This window comes from Cyrtonyx montezumae, unplaced genomic scaffold (genome assembly GCF_038088225.1).
Source record: "Cyrtonyx montezumae isolate F1298 unplaced genomic scaffold, pur_monq_1.0 scaffold_7, whole genome shotgun sequence".
Lineage (NCBI taxonomy): Eukaryota > Metazoa > Chordata > Aves > Galliformes > Odontophoridae > Cyrtonyx > Cyrtonyx montezumae.
In genome coordinates, this window is record NW_027072078.1 from 16,744,711 (window position 1) to 16,762,495 (window position 17,785).

General features: G+C 40.9%; 1 protein-coding gene across 1 annotated transcript in view; it reads left to right on the plus strand.

Moving 5' to 3' along the window:
- The window catches only part of PARD3B (par-3 family cell polarity regulator beta), a 359,707-nt gene that overhangs the window by 333,042 nt on the left and 8,880 nt on the right, over positions 1 to 17,785 (plus strand). The window contains exon 22 of the mRNA XM_065750387.1: positions 65 to 144. Within this exon, the coding sequence (XP_065606459.1) occupies positions 65 to 144 (80 nt within the window). The remainder of the gene's footprint in view (positions 1 to 64; positions 145 to 17,785) is intronic.

Sequence of the window (17,785 nt, forward strand, 5' to 3'; positions counted from 1 at the left end):
GATGCATTGTTAGTAGCTGGGGTGCATAATTGATCTTCATCTCTAATTACTCTTCTCTCCACAGGTTCCTGGAAAAGGTCCAGACGGGAGCTCATACAATCTCCATTACGAAGGGGTGGAAAGGCAGTATGCATCTTTACCAAGGTACAGTGCTAAGCCTCATACCATTCACTCTCTTATTCACCCTCCCTCCAGTGGGTAGGGAAATCACCCTAACGCCTGGCTCTTGTGTAAGACATTCTACTGCAATTTCATCTTGTCACCCTTTTGCTGCTGATGTATTGCCATCTTTATAACTGTCCTAATAATTTGAACTTTTAGTTTTAAAGTCTCTCTCACTGAACGTGTCAGCAAGAGCTGTGATCTACTTGTAGAGAACATGACATTGAGGAAGCTGGCTCTGCAGTGATTACAACAGGTCACAGCAGAGCATAACTTAACGGAGTTTATAGTGATGAAATCCATCTGGTAATGATGGAGTACTGCTGTGGAAATTCTCCACTGCAGCAACCACAGCTACTGAAGTCCCATGTTGCTGCAAAGTCCCACTGAGTAGCGGTCCTATTCCAGTAGAGCATTTCTGTTCCTAACTGAACCCTGTGGAAATAAGAACCAATCCTCTGAAGGCTTTATCAATTTTTAATCCTTATCCTACTCAGTCAAGAGTAATTCTAGTCTGAAACCAGTGGGATATAACAAAAAGGAAGCATTTCACAGTTTTCAGTCCTGTTTCTATGGGATTTCTAATAGCGCAGTGTAAGATGTAGCAAGCTAGAAAGAAGAGCAAGAGAACTCCAGAAGAGAAAGTGGGAAGAGAGCAAAACTAGAAAAAATTCTCCCTGTAGAATCAGAGGGCTGGGAAAAACCTTAAAAAGGTTGCTCAGTCCAATTCCTGGACCTCACAATAAGGTGATTTATAAAAACAAAGCAAAAATATATATTTATAAGCATGAGGAGATTCTTAGTTGTGAAGTAGTGCTGACATTTAGGAAATCAATGAGTAGCCTCTTTTTCTTCTTTTTTTCTCCTGGTCTATTCACATTCATAGGAGTTACAGAAAAGGTTGATTGATATATATGTAATGCTGTGTTCTATTCAACACAAAAATAAAAATAAAAACTTACTTTTGGAAACTCATACCATAGAGCCTTTTTCACAAAAGAAATCATTACATGTTTGTAGGTATTTTTCACGTGCATGATTTCTAAACCAGAATGTGTCTGTAGTCTAGTTACTGCCTTCAGACGGTATTTGTTTTGGAACTTTGACTTAACTGGCTTTTCTAGCACTTCTATAACTGTGTATATTCCTACTGTCCTGGTGAAAGAGACACCTTCTTTCATAATCCTTCAGAACTCATGCCTCTTATCATGTTGTAGCAGTGATTTTTGCAGGTTAGTTCTGTGTAATTTAATTATATAGTCCTTTTTTTCCTTCTTTTTAATGTATTTTAAATATGTTGGTTACTTCCTTTTGAATCACAAGAATAAAGTAGCAATTGGTGCCTCTATTGGTAACTCTCTACAGCAATTTTTAACGTTCCCATATCATATCTTCTTTTATTCATCTTTCCCTCCAATGAATCAGCTTTGTTTTTGTAGTCTCTAAATAGGGAAATTTCCCAGTGAAGTAACCTCCATCACCCTGAACTCTTTTTGTATCTCCAGTATTCCTTTTGAGCTAGAATGCCCAGTTGTGAGCATAGTACTGTGGATGCAGGCACGCACTTGCTTTATGTAGCAGTACAGTGTTCTGTGTATTTCATCTGTTCCAGTCCTTTTGCACCTTCACTGTGTCTCCTGGGTGTATAGCTCATGGAGACTCCCGGCATTTTTTCAAGGTAAATCTGTCTTATCACAAATCTCAATGTTCTACCCAAAACTTCCACTCAAAGGAAACGCGACTCTCAGTTCTTCCCAGCTCTTCTGACAGGCTTGAGCATTTAGCTGGCTGGGACTCACCATTTAGGAACTCATCCAGACATTCAATAAGCTTTTGGAGATCAGTGTGAAAAGAATGTTGTTTCTCAGTGCCTAAGGAGATTATGCTGCAGTGAGATGGAGTGTACATCAGATGGGTTATGTGCAGTGCACAACCGAAGGTTCGCACTGTCACATGTAGGCCTTGTCTCTTTCATGTGTCCAAGAGCATTTCCATCTGGACAGGAGCAGAGCTTTGGGATAGCCCAGCCTTGGATGTGCCTGCAGTCAAGCAATTGGTTGCTGCATTTTATGCTTACATTTTGTAAGTTTTGCAGTTTCACATTACTGCAGTAATTAGGCCCTGACAGTCACAAATGACTGGATCACTACACTGAAGTCTACATTCAGAAGTGGATGTGGTCTCATTGCCAGCCACTAATGGAAATAAGTGAGTTCTTTTTTTCTCATGGCTGAATGCCCAGGAGTATAGAGAAATCCAGGTAAAAGCCACCTATTTGCCAATCTGTTCTCAGTGGAGCATCTTGAACACTACTGTAATGAGCAGCACTGGGAGAGAGGGAGGTGGAGAAGGAAAGAAATAGGTGGGGCTACTGAGGTAGCATTTTCTCAGAGAACACCATTCTTCTCATTGTTCGCGGTTTTCTTGTCCTCCTTGTATTGTCCTGTCCTCATCTTGGTCAAACCACTGAGCTGTATTTGGTATGGAGATGGCATATAATTGTCTATGAATTTATCCACTAAAGCCCATCTTAATACGAGATATTTAAGGAAGATTAGATGAGGGCTGTAGATGCTGGGAAACTGTTTCTTACTGCAGTACAGCATTGAGTCTGGGAAGCTCTGACCTTTGCCTGCCTCTCTGGCATGGCACTACACAAGGAAGGAGAGGAAAGTGCTGAGGCTGCTTCTGGTTTCCCTGGAGGAGGATGAGGAGGGAATCTGTGCTGTGTCCAGAGAAAGTGGGACCTGAACACTGAAACTGTGCTGCTTACCTGAAGCCAGCAGAAGCCATGCCAGCATGTGTATGGACACAGACAAATCAAGGAAGAGAGCTTTGGTTTTCCTCCCCGCTGAGCAAGCAGGAAGGATCATCTGCCAAATAGCTTTATGAACATGCGGTGCCTGGAGGCACCACCCTGTTCAGCGTGAAGGCACATAAAGAGGAAGATTGTCAGCAGCATCTGCACATATTTGTGCTGGGTTGTAAAATCTCAGCATTAGACAGCATTGCTGCTTTGCCCTTTTGTATTTCTCTGGCTTTCTCTAAAGCTGTTAATTTAAGCCTAGATATTATGGGCCAAATTCAGATGCTGTAAGTCTCTATTAACCATATTTGAGGAATTCCAGTGTGTTGCGTGTGCTTGCCTTCTCAGTATATGTGCACAGCAGATCAGCGTGCCAGTCTCACTGAGCTCAGTGACACCCTTTTTGCCTTTGAATGTCGGATCTGCTCCTGTGTAAGGTTACGTTTTTAATTAACAGCTGAAAACGGGAGGCAGCAGCCTTTGGAGGAAGGCTTTGTATGTGACAGGTTTAGTGAGTGGCCAGATGAGTTACCTAGTTAAGTTTCTAGCTAAAGTAGTGCCAGTCTGTACACTTTGTTTGGAAATGTCTACAGAGGCAAACATCTGAATTGGATGATAAATGGCTGTGGCAGGAGAGTGGCAGGTCTTCAGCTCACACTGCATTGTGCTGTTCCATCTGTAGAAAAGAAGCAAAATGAGAAAGACAGAATGGAAGGCTTTGCAAGAGAGATACAGTTCTTTGCACTCGGTGCTTGCGTATTGCCCTGGGGCTAAGGCTAAGTAGTGCTGAATAGTTTTATTAAGCAATGTTAAATCCCCCCTGCTTATGAGGAGAATAGCTTGATTCTTATACCCCTTCGCCTCCTCTTTTGGGAAGAGGAGCATGACACGGGTATGGAAGCCAGAAAAACATTAGTATTTCTTAAACTAGTTTTTAATGACAGTTTTCTTGGTGTAATGCAGAATATTTCCCTGATAGAAGTATGGAACAGATACTAAGCTGAAGTTGCTCTATTTGTTCATAGTTTTATTTTTGAACTTGCTTATGTGAAAGTCTGTCCTAATGTAAATCATAGGCTTGCCAATGGCAGCCTTGTGAAGAATCTCGTGTCTCTGTATTTATTCTTTTCTGTGGTGATGGAAAAGCTGGCTGTGACCAAAAGCAGAGACTGTCAGACGCTGAGATGGGACACTGCTGTCATGCGTGTAAATAGAATAGCCATATTTCTGGAAAGAAATGCTGATTCCAAAAGAAACTGAGTATTCTAGACTTTCTATGGAATCCTCCTGTCACTGAAAAACATGCATTTTGTCAAGAAAAAGGGTGGGAAGGCACTAAGAACATTGCAAACTAATTACAAAAAAAAAAAAAATGAGTTCAGGCTGCGTAGATGAGTTCAGATCTATTGCTGTGGCTGGGCGGAGACCACTGAGCAAGCTAGCAGTTGACTCGCAGGAATCTTGAATGTAGCATGCACCTTAAAAATGGGAAACTTGCAAGTGTATTAAGGAAATGGTTTTGTACTACTGTAGCATCTTGTCATGCTGGAAATTTCTCTTCACATCAACCACATAGCCTGCACTTCTTTGTGCAGTAGCTGTAAAAAGCACAACTGCCATTACCAGTTTTGAAGCCAGAAAGGACAACTTTAAATACCTTATCTGAGCCTTCTGAGATCCTCTACCTTTCTGCTTCAGACTAAATTCTGATTTTGAATTTGATTTTGATACACCACATTACTTTTATAATTGTAATTAAATTAATTAAAATGCCTAATAGTGGAGAATTTGTCACATTCTTCAGAGCATAATTATTTTACTGTTTTAAAAGTTGGTTTCTTTTTTTCCTATGTCTGAAGTTGTTCAATTTCCTTTTCCAGATACTGTTCAGTTTCTACTAGATTCTAAGAGCCAAGTGGTCTGCAAAATCCGTCTCCTTTGATAGTTGTATGCAGCGATCTCAGTAAATTAAGTAGTTGAACACTTAAGTCTTTCACTATAGAGCATGAAATCAGCATTGACTCAGGAGACAGGAATCCCCATGCAGTTGAATTACGAGATAGCCTCCAGAGTCAAGTCAAAAACATTTCCAACTGTTTGGATCAAAAGAAACATTTCTGTAACACCTATGTTGTGAAGAGATAAGGATCTTCAAAGAGAAGGAATGGATTACTAAGCAGGTTTCATTAGCCTTTCCTTGCAGTTGAGTGCTTTTGCCTTTATTTTACTAACTGAGTTCGTTTCAAAATGCACAATTTCTGCAATTTAATTTAATCTCAAAAAAAGTCATCCGAAAGTGACTTGCCACAGATCACATGAAAAAGTTAATTCTCTAATAAGTCATCATTCACCATTGTCTAGTAGAATCTGAAATTAATATACTGACATTACTTAAATATGTATAAAGTGTATTTGCCTAGTTAGCAAAAAGAAATCACAATTTTTAGTGCAGACTATAATTAGCTGCAAATCAACTTGTCAGAGCATTCCCAACCTATGGGAATTGACTAACCAAGGAGCACAGATGAAAAAGGAAGGCTTAAAATCAATAATTTAAATCAAGATTCCCTGCTTGTTGGATAGGTCGCAATTACGTTTTTTGCTTTAAATCCCTTTGATTTAACTAGGTCCACCCATGCTGCATGAAGTCTGTCCTTCTCATTATGGATACTTCACTTACTTTCTTCCTTGGTATCAGAAAGAATGTTGCATTATATTCACTCAGCGCTAAAGTCATGGTTACAGCTGAACTGTGGTTGTTTTTTCTTTTGAGCCATGTGCAGTTACAAGGAGGCATGCAGTGGCACGGTGCTTCTCTGTAACAGTGTCAGTGCTGTCCCTCAGTGCTGCTGCTCTTCTACCAAGTTCTCTTCTAGGGACCTTCTTGGTGCTCAGGAACTTCTTAACAACTGCCTGCTCTCACCATTGTACCAGTCTCCAGTTTACTTCATTACATGGCTCTTCTCAGCTCCTTTTTAAATTTTGTAGCACAAACGCTGTGCTTTGTGATAGGCAGAGGGTGACAGTGCTGATGTAGACTGCTGGAACTGTAGGTGACACCAGTGCTCCCTTCTAGCACTGTTAAAACTATAGGATCATTCACCTGGTTCATCGGGGCACCTGCAGGCATACTTTCATAAAAACAGGTTGTTGGGTTTTTTTGCTTTGTTTGGTTGGTTGGTTTTGACAAAACTGAAATGGCAGCTATGTAACTTGCCAATAGAAATCTTTTTTTTTTTTCCACCTGATAGAGCTGCAAAGACAACTTGATAATTTGAAGTCTTAACAAAAAATAAATAGGATTGTAATTAAGTAGGTAGCAAAAACAAATGACCTAATTTCATCATCCTACTCCTGTGAAACATAAATAATATTCAAACAGTATATTCTACAGTGTTCTTGATTATTAACTTTCTCTTCTGTTTTAGTCATCTAAGTCATATCAGTAACTCAGGGATATTTTTTAAATATGATTTTTATCTTGACAGCTGTATTTTCATTGAAAATGCAGCAGTCTTATCTGTCTGCATCTTCCAGTGTAGTGATCTCATTATAAATGAAGTATATGTATGGTTTCTGTTGGTTTTTAAGTCAGTTTTAATGGAAATAGTGGTCCTACTCAAGGACCTTCAATATACATTGCAATAAACCAGCCATGATGAAATGCGGTCAAAGAAAAAAGAGATCATTCTTACATGCTAGAGCACAGGCTTGAGAACCAGGCTGCTTTGCTTATTAAAAGATTAGCTTAAATCCAATATCAAACAGTTTAAGATTTTCTTAACTAACTTTACTTAACTCTGCAAGGAAATAAAACTGATTGCTATAGAAACTGGCTGACATCTGTGAGAGGTCAGGAAAGGCACTGCAGTTCAAGAAGAACGGTGTCCAAGTCTGAAATGGGACACTTTGTTTGTGATAAACACACACAGCAGGAAGCTGGAAGTTCTCTGTTGCGTCTTGCTATTACCTTTGTTTCCGTTGCTCCACCACATTGTGCCATGGTACTGATAATACCTCTGTGTCATCTGTGATGTCTGAAGGATTTTTTTTTTTGTACATGCTATCAAATGGTAAACTTTTCCCAAAACTTTTGGAGCTCATAAATAGTCTGTGCATACCTTCTGCAGCAAGAATCTCAGGATTAATAACCAGTGCAGGTAGGGAATTGTCCACTGTATGTAGACATAGTTCAACCTCTTGGATCTGAGGCAACCTAAATTTTTCCAAGACTAGGCTGGAAGGAAGGAAGAAAGAACATTGTAAATAGGATCACAAGTATAGGAATCTGTAAGTGGAATTAAAAAAGAAGGGGCTGTAGTTGTTAAATATTAATACAGCTAAAGAAAGAAATATCAATTTAAACTAATTGGGTGCCTCTATCCTAGCCAAATTGAGTCTTTATGCTGAAAAAGTATACTTTAGAAAGCCAGAAGGGTCAAAGTTCATGACATCAAATCATAGATTGCGGCTGGCAGGCCACCTCTGTAATTTCCATGGGAATAAATAAAGAAAATTAAGCAAAGAAAAAGTCTGCAACAACTGGGACATAGCTTGAAAAGAACACTAAAAGCCAGATGTCCCAGAAGAATACTTTGGAAGTGTAGGGGGAGGCAGAGGGGATGGGTTTTGTCAATTTTTCTAATAAGTCAGTCAACTCCTCGTAGCAAAGGGCCCATTAACGGAATATAGAATAGTTTAGAAGTCAGTTAATATTTTGAAACTAAACAACCAGCTTTTTTATTGCAAGGAGATATTAGCTGGAATAAATAAAAATACTTCAAAATGTCAGATTTACAGAAACATGGATCTGGCATGAATTTTAGTGTATAGTCAAGCGTAAGGACCTCTTGCTAATACTAGGAGCCCCAAATTCAGCTTAAAAATATGATAGTGGAGGAAAACATTGTTTTTGAACAAAAGGGCTTGAATTAATATTATAAAATTTAATGAAGTCGTGGAGACATTGCCTCAGTAACAGAAAAGAAAGCTGTATTAGCTATGCTTCCAATGAGTAAAAGAACAAAACAGCTGTTCAGAACAAAATTTTAATGAAAGAAATAAGTGTCAGTAGAAAATGGTTAGATTGAGATGAAGGATCTGTGGAAAAAAGATAACTGAATGCAAATTAAAAACAAGAAGATCAAATTAAAAAGCAAAAGCATATGTCCCATAGAATTCATCAACAAAGTGATGTGCTGAGTGAAACCTGGGGAATAAGATGTGTGCTACAAAATGCAAATACATCCTCTGCATTGTCAGAATGGATATTGAAATTGCTCAGGAGAGCAGAATGGGAAACTCTGCTGGCTGCTTTGTAGCTGCAGATATTTGGAATAAAAATGTTGCTACTTGCATTTGGATGCAAGTCTGAACTGATCAAAAAAGTTTGGGCTCAAGGATTCAGGTGAGGAAGTAAGTTTTTGTAAGGAAGTTCTTTGTAAAATAAGATAAGGTAAGCCCAGAGTAGGCATTGCCTTTCTCTTGGTAAATAAGTCTAGAGGCGTGGCTGAAAAAGGATTGCCAGCGAGTATGCTTCAGAAACAGCTAAGAGAGGAGAACTGTAGGAAGCTAACAGCACCGAGTGTAAATAACTGGAGTATTTGAGGACAGTGAATGAGGCTTGTTCGAGCAAGCGTCCTGCATTTCTCTGACAGTGTTGTGCATAGATGTCCTGCACGTTCCATCATAGCTCTTCAAGATTCCTTTAAACAAACAGCAGCTGTGCAATGGCACCCATCATTCAGAAGTAGTCTGCAGGTAGTTCTCCATAATCTAGCCTATTCCCTCATCTCCCCAAAATCTTTACAAAGCAGGCTCAGCAAAAGCAGGAAAGGTTGAAAAGAAGAAGGAAGTTGCACTGTCATGATGACAAGATCTCAGTTTCTAATAGCAAGCCATTCAAAGCAAATCACTTAAAAGTATTCCTATGTGTGCATTTCTGAAAGAGGATAAATGATAAAGTAGGAAAGTGAATTGTATGTGAACAGACTTAAATGAGTGCTGTAAGGTAATGATGGGCTATGGAATCTTAAGGACTGAAATATGGTTCTGAGTCTTTTACAAATGCATGGGGAGGGGACACAGCAGTGAGCACTCAGTGCCACCCTCTGAGAAATAAGTAGAAATGTGGGGAGGAGGTCTGAGCCATAGAGAAACTGAGGAACAGTGCTTTAGAACAGGCCTGTGACTGCTTATGGTTGTTACCCTCTGTGAAAACATGCCTTGAGAGGAGAGAGATTTTTTTTATAAACAGGTGGTAAAAGGAAAGAGGTGCCTAATTTGGGATGAAGAGAATCACTGAAGAAGTTAATAGTAAAAACAGAGCATCTGTTTAACACATCGCATTCAACTGGCAGTCAAACTGCTTCCATTTCGTGAGTAGGTGACATACTTAATTTCTCGGCACAGAAGTCTCTTAAACACGTATCAAGAGAATATTATAAATGCCATGGTTTTTTATCCATTTTCTTTGCTCATATTTTCACCTAAGGCTGTTATTTTGCTATTCAACTATGGCACTTAAGAAAGTTGTGCTTTGGAAATGCTGATCCAGGTTGAGTAACACCTTATTCTGCAAGAAATGCCATAGAAACTGTATAAGCCTGATCGTGAACCATTGCAATCCATGGTTGTGTTCCTCTCAGTTTCAGTGAGCAGTAGCTTACACTGAAGTGCAGACAGTGTTAGAACATATTCCATCACTTCTTTGCTGTCTGTGTTAGTTTGAGAGTAATTTGATAAACTTTGTGTTATTTCTTACACCTAATTGGCATCTTTGCTTTTTACCTGTGAGCTCTGCCCACCAATGTTAGTAGTCAAAACTTCTTTGTATTTTGGAGATACTAGAAAAAGGAGCATGTCTTTGCACGCTATTTTCTTCACCACCATCCTGCATCTTAGCACAGATGTAAGCAAAGTAGGACTTAAAAATAAATGTAATTCAAGGTCATTGGAGAATTGGAAGCATTCAGATCAGTAGTAGTTATGGTCCATTAACTTCATAAAGAGCCAACATAGAACTGAAACTCTTGTTGTACCCTGTTAGAGAAAATTAATTCCTGCTTTCTTAAGAATCTTCACTCTCATCTCTAGGCTTGGAAGAGATTGTATTGTTCTAGCATTTAATGGTTATGTAAATTAGCACTAATTTTATCACTCAGCACCTGTACAAAATTTTCTACTAGAACAGTTCTTTAAAATATGGCATAAACAAAGAAAGCACAAGATACACAGGGATACTGCTTTTTCATGGATGCTTATATGGGAAAATCTGTATAAACTACTTAGAGATGCTGGGGATGTGCCAGAAGTACACCAACCAAACTTGGTAGGTGTGTGGTTGGTGTTGTATCGTGCGTAGGCCACTCTTGTCCAAAACAATTCATTTAAAGGTTAGAACGGGTGGTGAGTCACATAAACTGGAAGCTGTTCCTCAAGTCACCATCTTGTCTCTGCGTGCAGATTAATTGATATCTCATGCACTTGTAACAGCTGAAAAAACAAAGCAGAATATGCAAATGCAGTGACTGTATAACATATATGGGAAGCAAAAGGAGGCAAGTGTTAGCTTTAATAGAATGTGAATTATCTGCCATCTTTGTTCCACTCCAGATGTAATTCAGCAAGGAGATTGGTTCTGTGTGTTAGATAGCCTGAGACAGTGCCTTAGCAAATGGCAGCCTGTTCCAAGGAAGAAAGGAGAGAGGGCAGTAATGGTGTGAACAAAGCGTAGTCCAAGTTATCAAGTAAAACCCAAGCCAACCAGGGTGCTTGGATTTTGAGTGGCTGGAGTTTTTCTCCATTTAAAGCAGAAAAAGAGCTTTTGTTTTCCAGGTGAAAGGAAGTACTCTGAGAGCAGTCTGTTGCAGATCATGACAAAATCTGGCAAGCAAAACCAATCTCAGCAAGATTTCACAGTTGAAAATCCATGTGAATGGCTTTTTGCTTGGATGTAGGTGTTAGCATGCTGTTGTACATACCTGTGTGCCACCAGGTTTTGGCCCCTCACTTAGCATTTGTATTATGAATTTTGAATCAGTCTGCAGTGCTGTGCTTTAAAGAAAAGAAGTATTTCTTTCCTGAGAACAGAGCAGTCTTCAGTACAAAAAGGATGTGTTTTTAGAAGACCGTTTTTATTGTCACATTTTTCCTTTCATTTTGTTTTCTTAGGGAGGTCATAGCAGTGTGCTCTTGAACTGAAATCTGCCACCCAAAACAGTAGCTGTGATAAAATGAATAGAATAAATGACATACTAACAGTCTTTCTTCCAAAGACCCATAGCAGCAAACATGCTTTGCATTAGGCAATTACAGATTTCCAAAATGATCTAAAAACTTTAAGGACAGTTCTCCCTACCTGCCTGGCTCCGTGCTGGGAGCCCTCTAGTTAGTATTTTAGAGTTCTCCAGAGGCACTGGGGTTTCTCACTGACTGAAGAATTAGGCTGAATGTGAGCACGTTTCGGTAAGGGGCCCCACGCAGCTCGACGTGCTGCATCCCTCCAGCCCAGCACGGATATGCTAGTGCTGCGAGCTGTGCCGCGCTGACCGAGCAGCTGCCTCTGCAACACAGCACAGGATGGCACAGTAGAGTGGCTGGGAATGAAAGTAGATTTCAGAAGGAAAAAAAAAAAAAACAACAAAAGATTGAATTCAATTAGTCAGTTGAAATTGAGTTGGGGTTTACAACTTGGATTTTTAGGCGCAGATCCATCAGAGCACTTAAGCACCTGCTTTAGCATGAGCACATTTTGCTTTCAAATAACAAGCATTTGCCTAGCTATCAGAGGCCTCCAGGAAACCTGGACTTAAATGTGCATTGTGAAGCAGGGGAAGGATGGGAGACAGTCAGGGATACTTAAATAAATTTTGTTTTTTCTCTCCCTGAGCTTTCTGTGGTTTAAATAATGCCTTCCCTTAATGCGCTGGCTTTTGTTAAATATCCTGTACATAATATCGAAAAAGGTCATTTAATGAGTAATTTGACTTTTTCTCTGAAGAGACTTGTTACTGATCTTAACTTGGAATCTCTTTAGTATTGTTGAAGGGAATAACAACCTTAATGTCATTTTAGTTTGATTTCTTTGTGTGAAGGGCTGACAGCTCTCCCTTCTCTCCCATCAGCAAACATCTAAAGAAAGCTCTGTTACTGAGAGATTACTGCACTGGTCCTTGGTCCTGCAGAGATTTCATCCGAAGCATTTCGTTTTTAATGGACAATGGAAAACGTTCAGCTGTCCGTTATTACACTTCTTTGTACACAGTCTAAAAATATAAATGGAATTTATAATTACGTTTGTAATGCTGGGTCCCAGCTGAAATCACTTTAATCCCAACCTGGCGGAAAAAATCAATACAGAACCCTTAACGTTGGTCTTTTCCTCCTTAGACATTTCATCTTCGGTTGTACTAGTGTATTCCACAGGTTGTGTAAGTTTGTCAAGGAACTGTAGCATACAGAGGCCATTTTGCATCCATAAAAAGATATAACTGCTTTCTGCTTTTCTGACTTAGAAGCTGGAGTGTTCCTTTTGAGCATTGTGTTATATTGTAGCTACTTCATGTGACACAAAATTCCTTCCCTTTACTTTTTGATCATTTAAAAAAGGGATCTTTTAAAGGCTGCAAAATTCTTTTAAAGAAAATTCCTCTTTACTGGAATTCAGGTTTTGCATGTGTTTGTGAAAGAGGAACCCAAGTCAGCATTGCGGGTTTAGTGCTGAGGTTTGGAAAAGACATCATTCTCAGCTCACCACAGGACCCTCTCCTACTACATGCTTTTTGACTACGGGATTCAAGTAGAGTTCCTCAAGTTTAAATAATCAATTTGTTGTTGTTTTTTCATATCACCATCTGTGAGTCCCTACCCACCCAAAACACCATGAAGTGTTTTGCGCTTCTGAAAGCTGCACCTTTCTACAAACCTGGACTAAACACCTATAGTTGTTCTGTTTTGAGTGAGTTTTGGGGAGGAGGGGCTGGTCAGCGTTAAGGCCTGCGCAAGCTATTAATTGTCCACTGATCACAGCTTTGTCCAAAGCACCTGGTTCTGGTAGCACCTGCAGGATGCCGCAGTGGAGGGCACAATGCCACATACCCCAGTTGTCAAGTTACTAATTGTAAATGTTATATCCATGTATGTGGTCAGCTATTCCTCTAGCAGAATGCCATGTTTCTAAGTAATTGCATATAATTACCTCTCTCTAGATCGTGAGCACTCAGAAAGCGGGGAAAAAAATAACTGTGTTGGCCTTTCTTTTATCTGGATACTTAAAAGAGAAAATCTAAAAGGAATGTTTCCATGGGGAGCGAGGCATTTCAGCAACCCATGTCCAGCACTCAGCTATTTCTTTACTATCTAGGGCTTTCAGGCCTCAACTTCCTGACTTCATTCCAGGATACAGATGTCTCATTCTCTCCCTGCCCTCTCCGCCCCCTTCAGATACCATTTTCCTATACAAGAGCTTAATCCAAAGCTCACTGAAATGCTTCCATTCACATCCACAGGCTTCGGCTGAGCCTAGATGAGACTGGGGCACCAAGTTCCACACAGCATTGTGTTATCACCTCTTCTGTCTGCTATCTGGGCAAAGCACAGATTGCTTTCCACCTTTCCTTCCTTCTGCAAAGTGCGCTGATGTTTTTTTTATGAACATGCCACTTCAGATCTATCGCATCGCACAGTCTGAAAATAGTTAGAATTATATTGTAGTAGTGACCTTTATTGTTCATTAGTGAATCAGCAGCCTAGCTTACTGTGGCTTTAAATGAGCTATATAAATTGGTTGTTATTTTCGATGATGATTCCCTTGATTTGAACATACCCGAGCAAAGATAATTGTTTGATTGATTCATTATGTAAAAGATTTGTTTCAAGTTAGAGGGTATTTTTATTTAATTTGAAAGAAATTTCCAGGCAAATTGAGATGCACTGTCTTTAGGCATGTCTGGAATCTTTGCCAGGTTCTTACCAGGCTCAAACTGGGAGAGGACACTTCTCTTTTATTCTCTGATGCCCCATGGTAGCTTTGCTGGGTGAGGAGGAAGAGGTGCCTGGGAGTGTCTCTCTGGATGTGGGGGTGTCATCATCATCTGAACTGAAGCTGCTGATGGTATTGTGACTTGTGCATAGAGCTCTACTGCGTGTGGTTGTTTTTTGCCACATTTAAAGGAAACCAAAGCTAAAACCTGGTGGTGCTTTTCAAAGCCTCTCTTTATCCCAGTAGTGGCACGCTCTTGTCTTCCAATGGCTGTTCTGTCACCTGTGTGAGCTATCACTAATTCCCAGCTATTGGCCTCGGGTTCCCATTGCTCAGAGAGGCAGTATTACAGTGCACGTTTAAAGCCTGTTTTTCTGTCCTCTACAGTATGCTCCCTCTTCCAGCTTCATCATCCTGATGTCTTCTGTCCTAGGTACATGACTAAGCTGATAGAACTGTTGCCAGAGGCTGTGGTTGCTCTCTCTAGGAGGTTGCTGTGCTCCAAGAACTTTACTGTTGCAAATCTTATTTTGTCATCTGGCATGCAGTGTGGTTTGCAGATGGCACAGAAGAAATTTGTTTAGAAGTTGCTTATCTTCTCTATTACAAGGGTTGGGGGCTGCATAAATGTGGTACATTCTCAAGATTACACCAGTTTGCAAAGAGTGAAGGATGCTGCACCCAGGAACCATGCAAATAAGTCCCGCTGAGCACATGATGCTGTCTCAGACAGGAACACATGGAAAAAATCACACCAGTCTGCTGAAGTCCTGTTATCTTCCCTCTTTGATAGCATTGCCAGGACTTTTGCTGCTGGAGAGGAAAGCAAAGAACAGAAATGTTGTCAGGCCAGGAGTGTAGGACACAGCTGGTATTGTTAGATGGGAGAGCATGCAGAAGGAGCTACGGGGAAGAAAGGGGAACAGAGCAGTTACAGTGGTGTATTTAGCAGCAGTGCCATGTGTGCGTCTCATCCATGCGCTGCTACTCCACAGGGTGTGCTGATGGGCTGGTTGGGGTACCAAGCAGACTCACAGCTGGGTCTCACCTCTCTGCTTCTGCTACCAGGATCTGATGTGCCAACCCCTCCTAATCTGAACAATTCAACAGCCTGGCCCAGGCTGCCATCTCAGAGAATGGTGAGGGCTTTGTAAATAGAGGAAACAATTGAATGATAAGTTCACACTTCAGCACGCTGCTTAACAACTTGATAACAGTTAATTATATACAGTATTTTTAAATGCAACAGGCAGATAACTCATGCAGAGATGGAGCACAGACACCGGGTCACCACTGAAGGTTAACCTCTTACTGCCCACATCCCTAAAGAGGCCTGCAGCCTGCAGCTCCCACCTCTCACCAGCTCTGAACATTCACTCTCCAGCAGTGACTCAAGAGACATCCCCAGGGCATTTCCACAGCAACAAGTGAGCACAGAGCTGGAGCAAGCTGCTCTCAGCCCATGGCCCTTGCAGAGCCCCTCTTTAAGCAACCTGTGTCCTTGTGGGCAGGGAGTGCAGGGTGGTAAAACATAGGATGTCTCCACCATGGCAGCAGGTAGCATGTGTCCAGTCAGCAGTTGCTGTGCTGGCTGCAGCTGCACTGATGTTAGTGTAACAGTAGAAGCTCTTAAGGAAGAAGCCAGCATAAACACAGCTGGAAGGGGCTGCAGTCACGGGGCGCTCGTGGCCGTCTGTGTGTCTCGGCAGCTGCAGGCAGTGCTACTGCTCTCTGGGCACCGGGTGGGACATTTCCGTCTCTCCCGGCCCTGTGGGATTCAGGGGTTTGACCCTTGTTATTTAAAGCTCAACTTCAGGACGTCTGCTGTCAGAGTGCCTGCGAAGTTTGTGACTTAATGCAAGTCTAATTAACTGATTTGCCTATCCAAACCTGGAGATTTACACACTTTGGTAGAGGCAGCTGTAAAGTTCTAACTTCAGCTGTTTATCATGCCCTGAGCCTTTAAATCTCAATTATTAAAGGTGGTGTTTAATGGCTGGCTGGAAAAGGGGTGGTTACCAGAGTGTTAATGGAGTGCTGCGAGCCAGGAAATCTATAATCTAATGCCTATATAGAAATGAATGGCTCTAACAAAAGGGAATATAAGGGAAGGGGGATGGGGAGGCTGTATTTACAGGCTGCTTGTGCTGTTTAGGAGCAAATCAATATGTGAGCAGTAGGGGAACAATGGGGATTGAAATACTGCCTGAAGAAACCAATAAGAGCTGCTTGTTTTTGAGGTCTCCCTTTCCCTCCCGAAAGCAGGATCTTTCTTCTTGGATGTCGAGCTTTGCTTTACTGTGAAGCGGAAAGAAGGGAATGGCATATCCCAGTGAGTTTCAACAGAATATCTGGACCTAGAAACAGAATGAAACAGAGGGAAAAATAACCAGCTACAGTCAGTTTCAAAAATCATTTCCTATTTTTATTGAAGCATGGTTTTACTACCCAGTTTGTGCCATCAGAGGCAGAATTGACAGCCATGCTTCATCATGGCATTGGGAGAAAACGCTGCAAGGAATGCTTTAATTTAAATGAGAGATGCTTAAAAAAAAAAGGAGAAGAAAAAGCCTGAACGCTTGGTAATAACATTAATAACCAGTTTTTACGGGTTTTTACTAGCCCAGTAAAGATCAGGCAGTGTGTTAAGATCCCAGCAGCTGAACAGTAAAGCCCCAGACCCAAGTTGTTATTATTTAGGAAGATTCTTTTAACGACTTTTGTTATTTGTTGAAAATCATTTTAACAGCACAGCTGAGTGATTGCCATGCTTTTAAATTCATTCCAAGTGAAAAAAAAAAAAGATAGATTTTGGTTTTATGTGTGTTTTGAACATGCTTTACAAAATGGTCTGGGTAGCAACAGTCAGCAACAGGATGGGCTGAAGGAGGAGGCTTGGTTGTGAAGGGGCTCTTCTGGAGCCTGAGTGGTGTGTTTGTTTCTTTCTGAAGAGGAATTTTGACAGGGGCAACAATATTGCTTTTAAATCAAATGAAAATCTCCTAAGCTACCACATGACCTTTAATTTCTACCCTGATAGCCTCGGAAAAAGCAGAGCTTTGCAGTAGAGCTTAGAGTGAGTTGAAGAGGTCTAGGTTGTTTGGACTCATGCACCGCTGTGCTGGGCTAGTGAAAGAGTTTCACCTCTCAGTGCATTGCTCCCTTTCCTGATGGTTGCCTGCTTTTCTAGGACAGTAGCTCTTCTCATATCTCTTCTCTTGGCAGGGTTAGCAGGTCCCCACATCCATTGGAGCCATTGCACAGTAATGCAGCATAAAAATACCATAAGAGGGACTTCACTTGAGCACCTCATCCTGGTGATGGCAGTTCTACACCTGTTTGGTACTTCTTTGCATTAGTTTGACTGCACCAAAATTCAGAACATCTAAGAAAGCATTTGCTTCTCTTGCTGGCTTAAGACACATATGCCCTTTAAAATGCTTTCACCCCTCCACTGTACCTTTGTCTGCATCATCTCAGAAATGCAGCACAAGAGACCAAAGGCCAATAAGTATTTTAGTTTGTAGCAAGAACTTTTGGCCTCTGTTGGTCTGCAAAACAAAAGACTAAAGGGACCAAAATTTCATCCAGGTCTCTCCCCAGCAGAGCATGGGTGTTCCTGAGCAACAAGCATGACTGCTTAGCATTGAGAGTAGGTTACCAATGCCAAGAGGTTAATGACTCACACAGTATTATGTTGTGTTGAATAATGAGTAACATATGAAATGAGACATGTTGTAATGACTCGCTACTTAAAGTACCAACTTCCTAAAGATCTCCTTAAGCTTGAAGAGGTCACAGAATAGCAATGGTCTTGCTCAATAGATGCTGTTTTA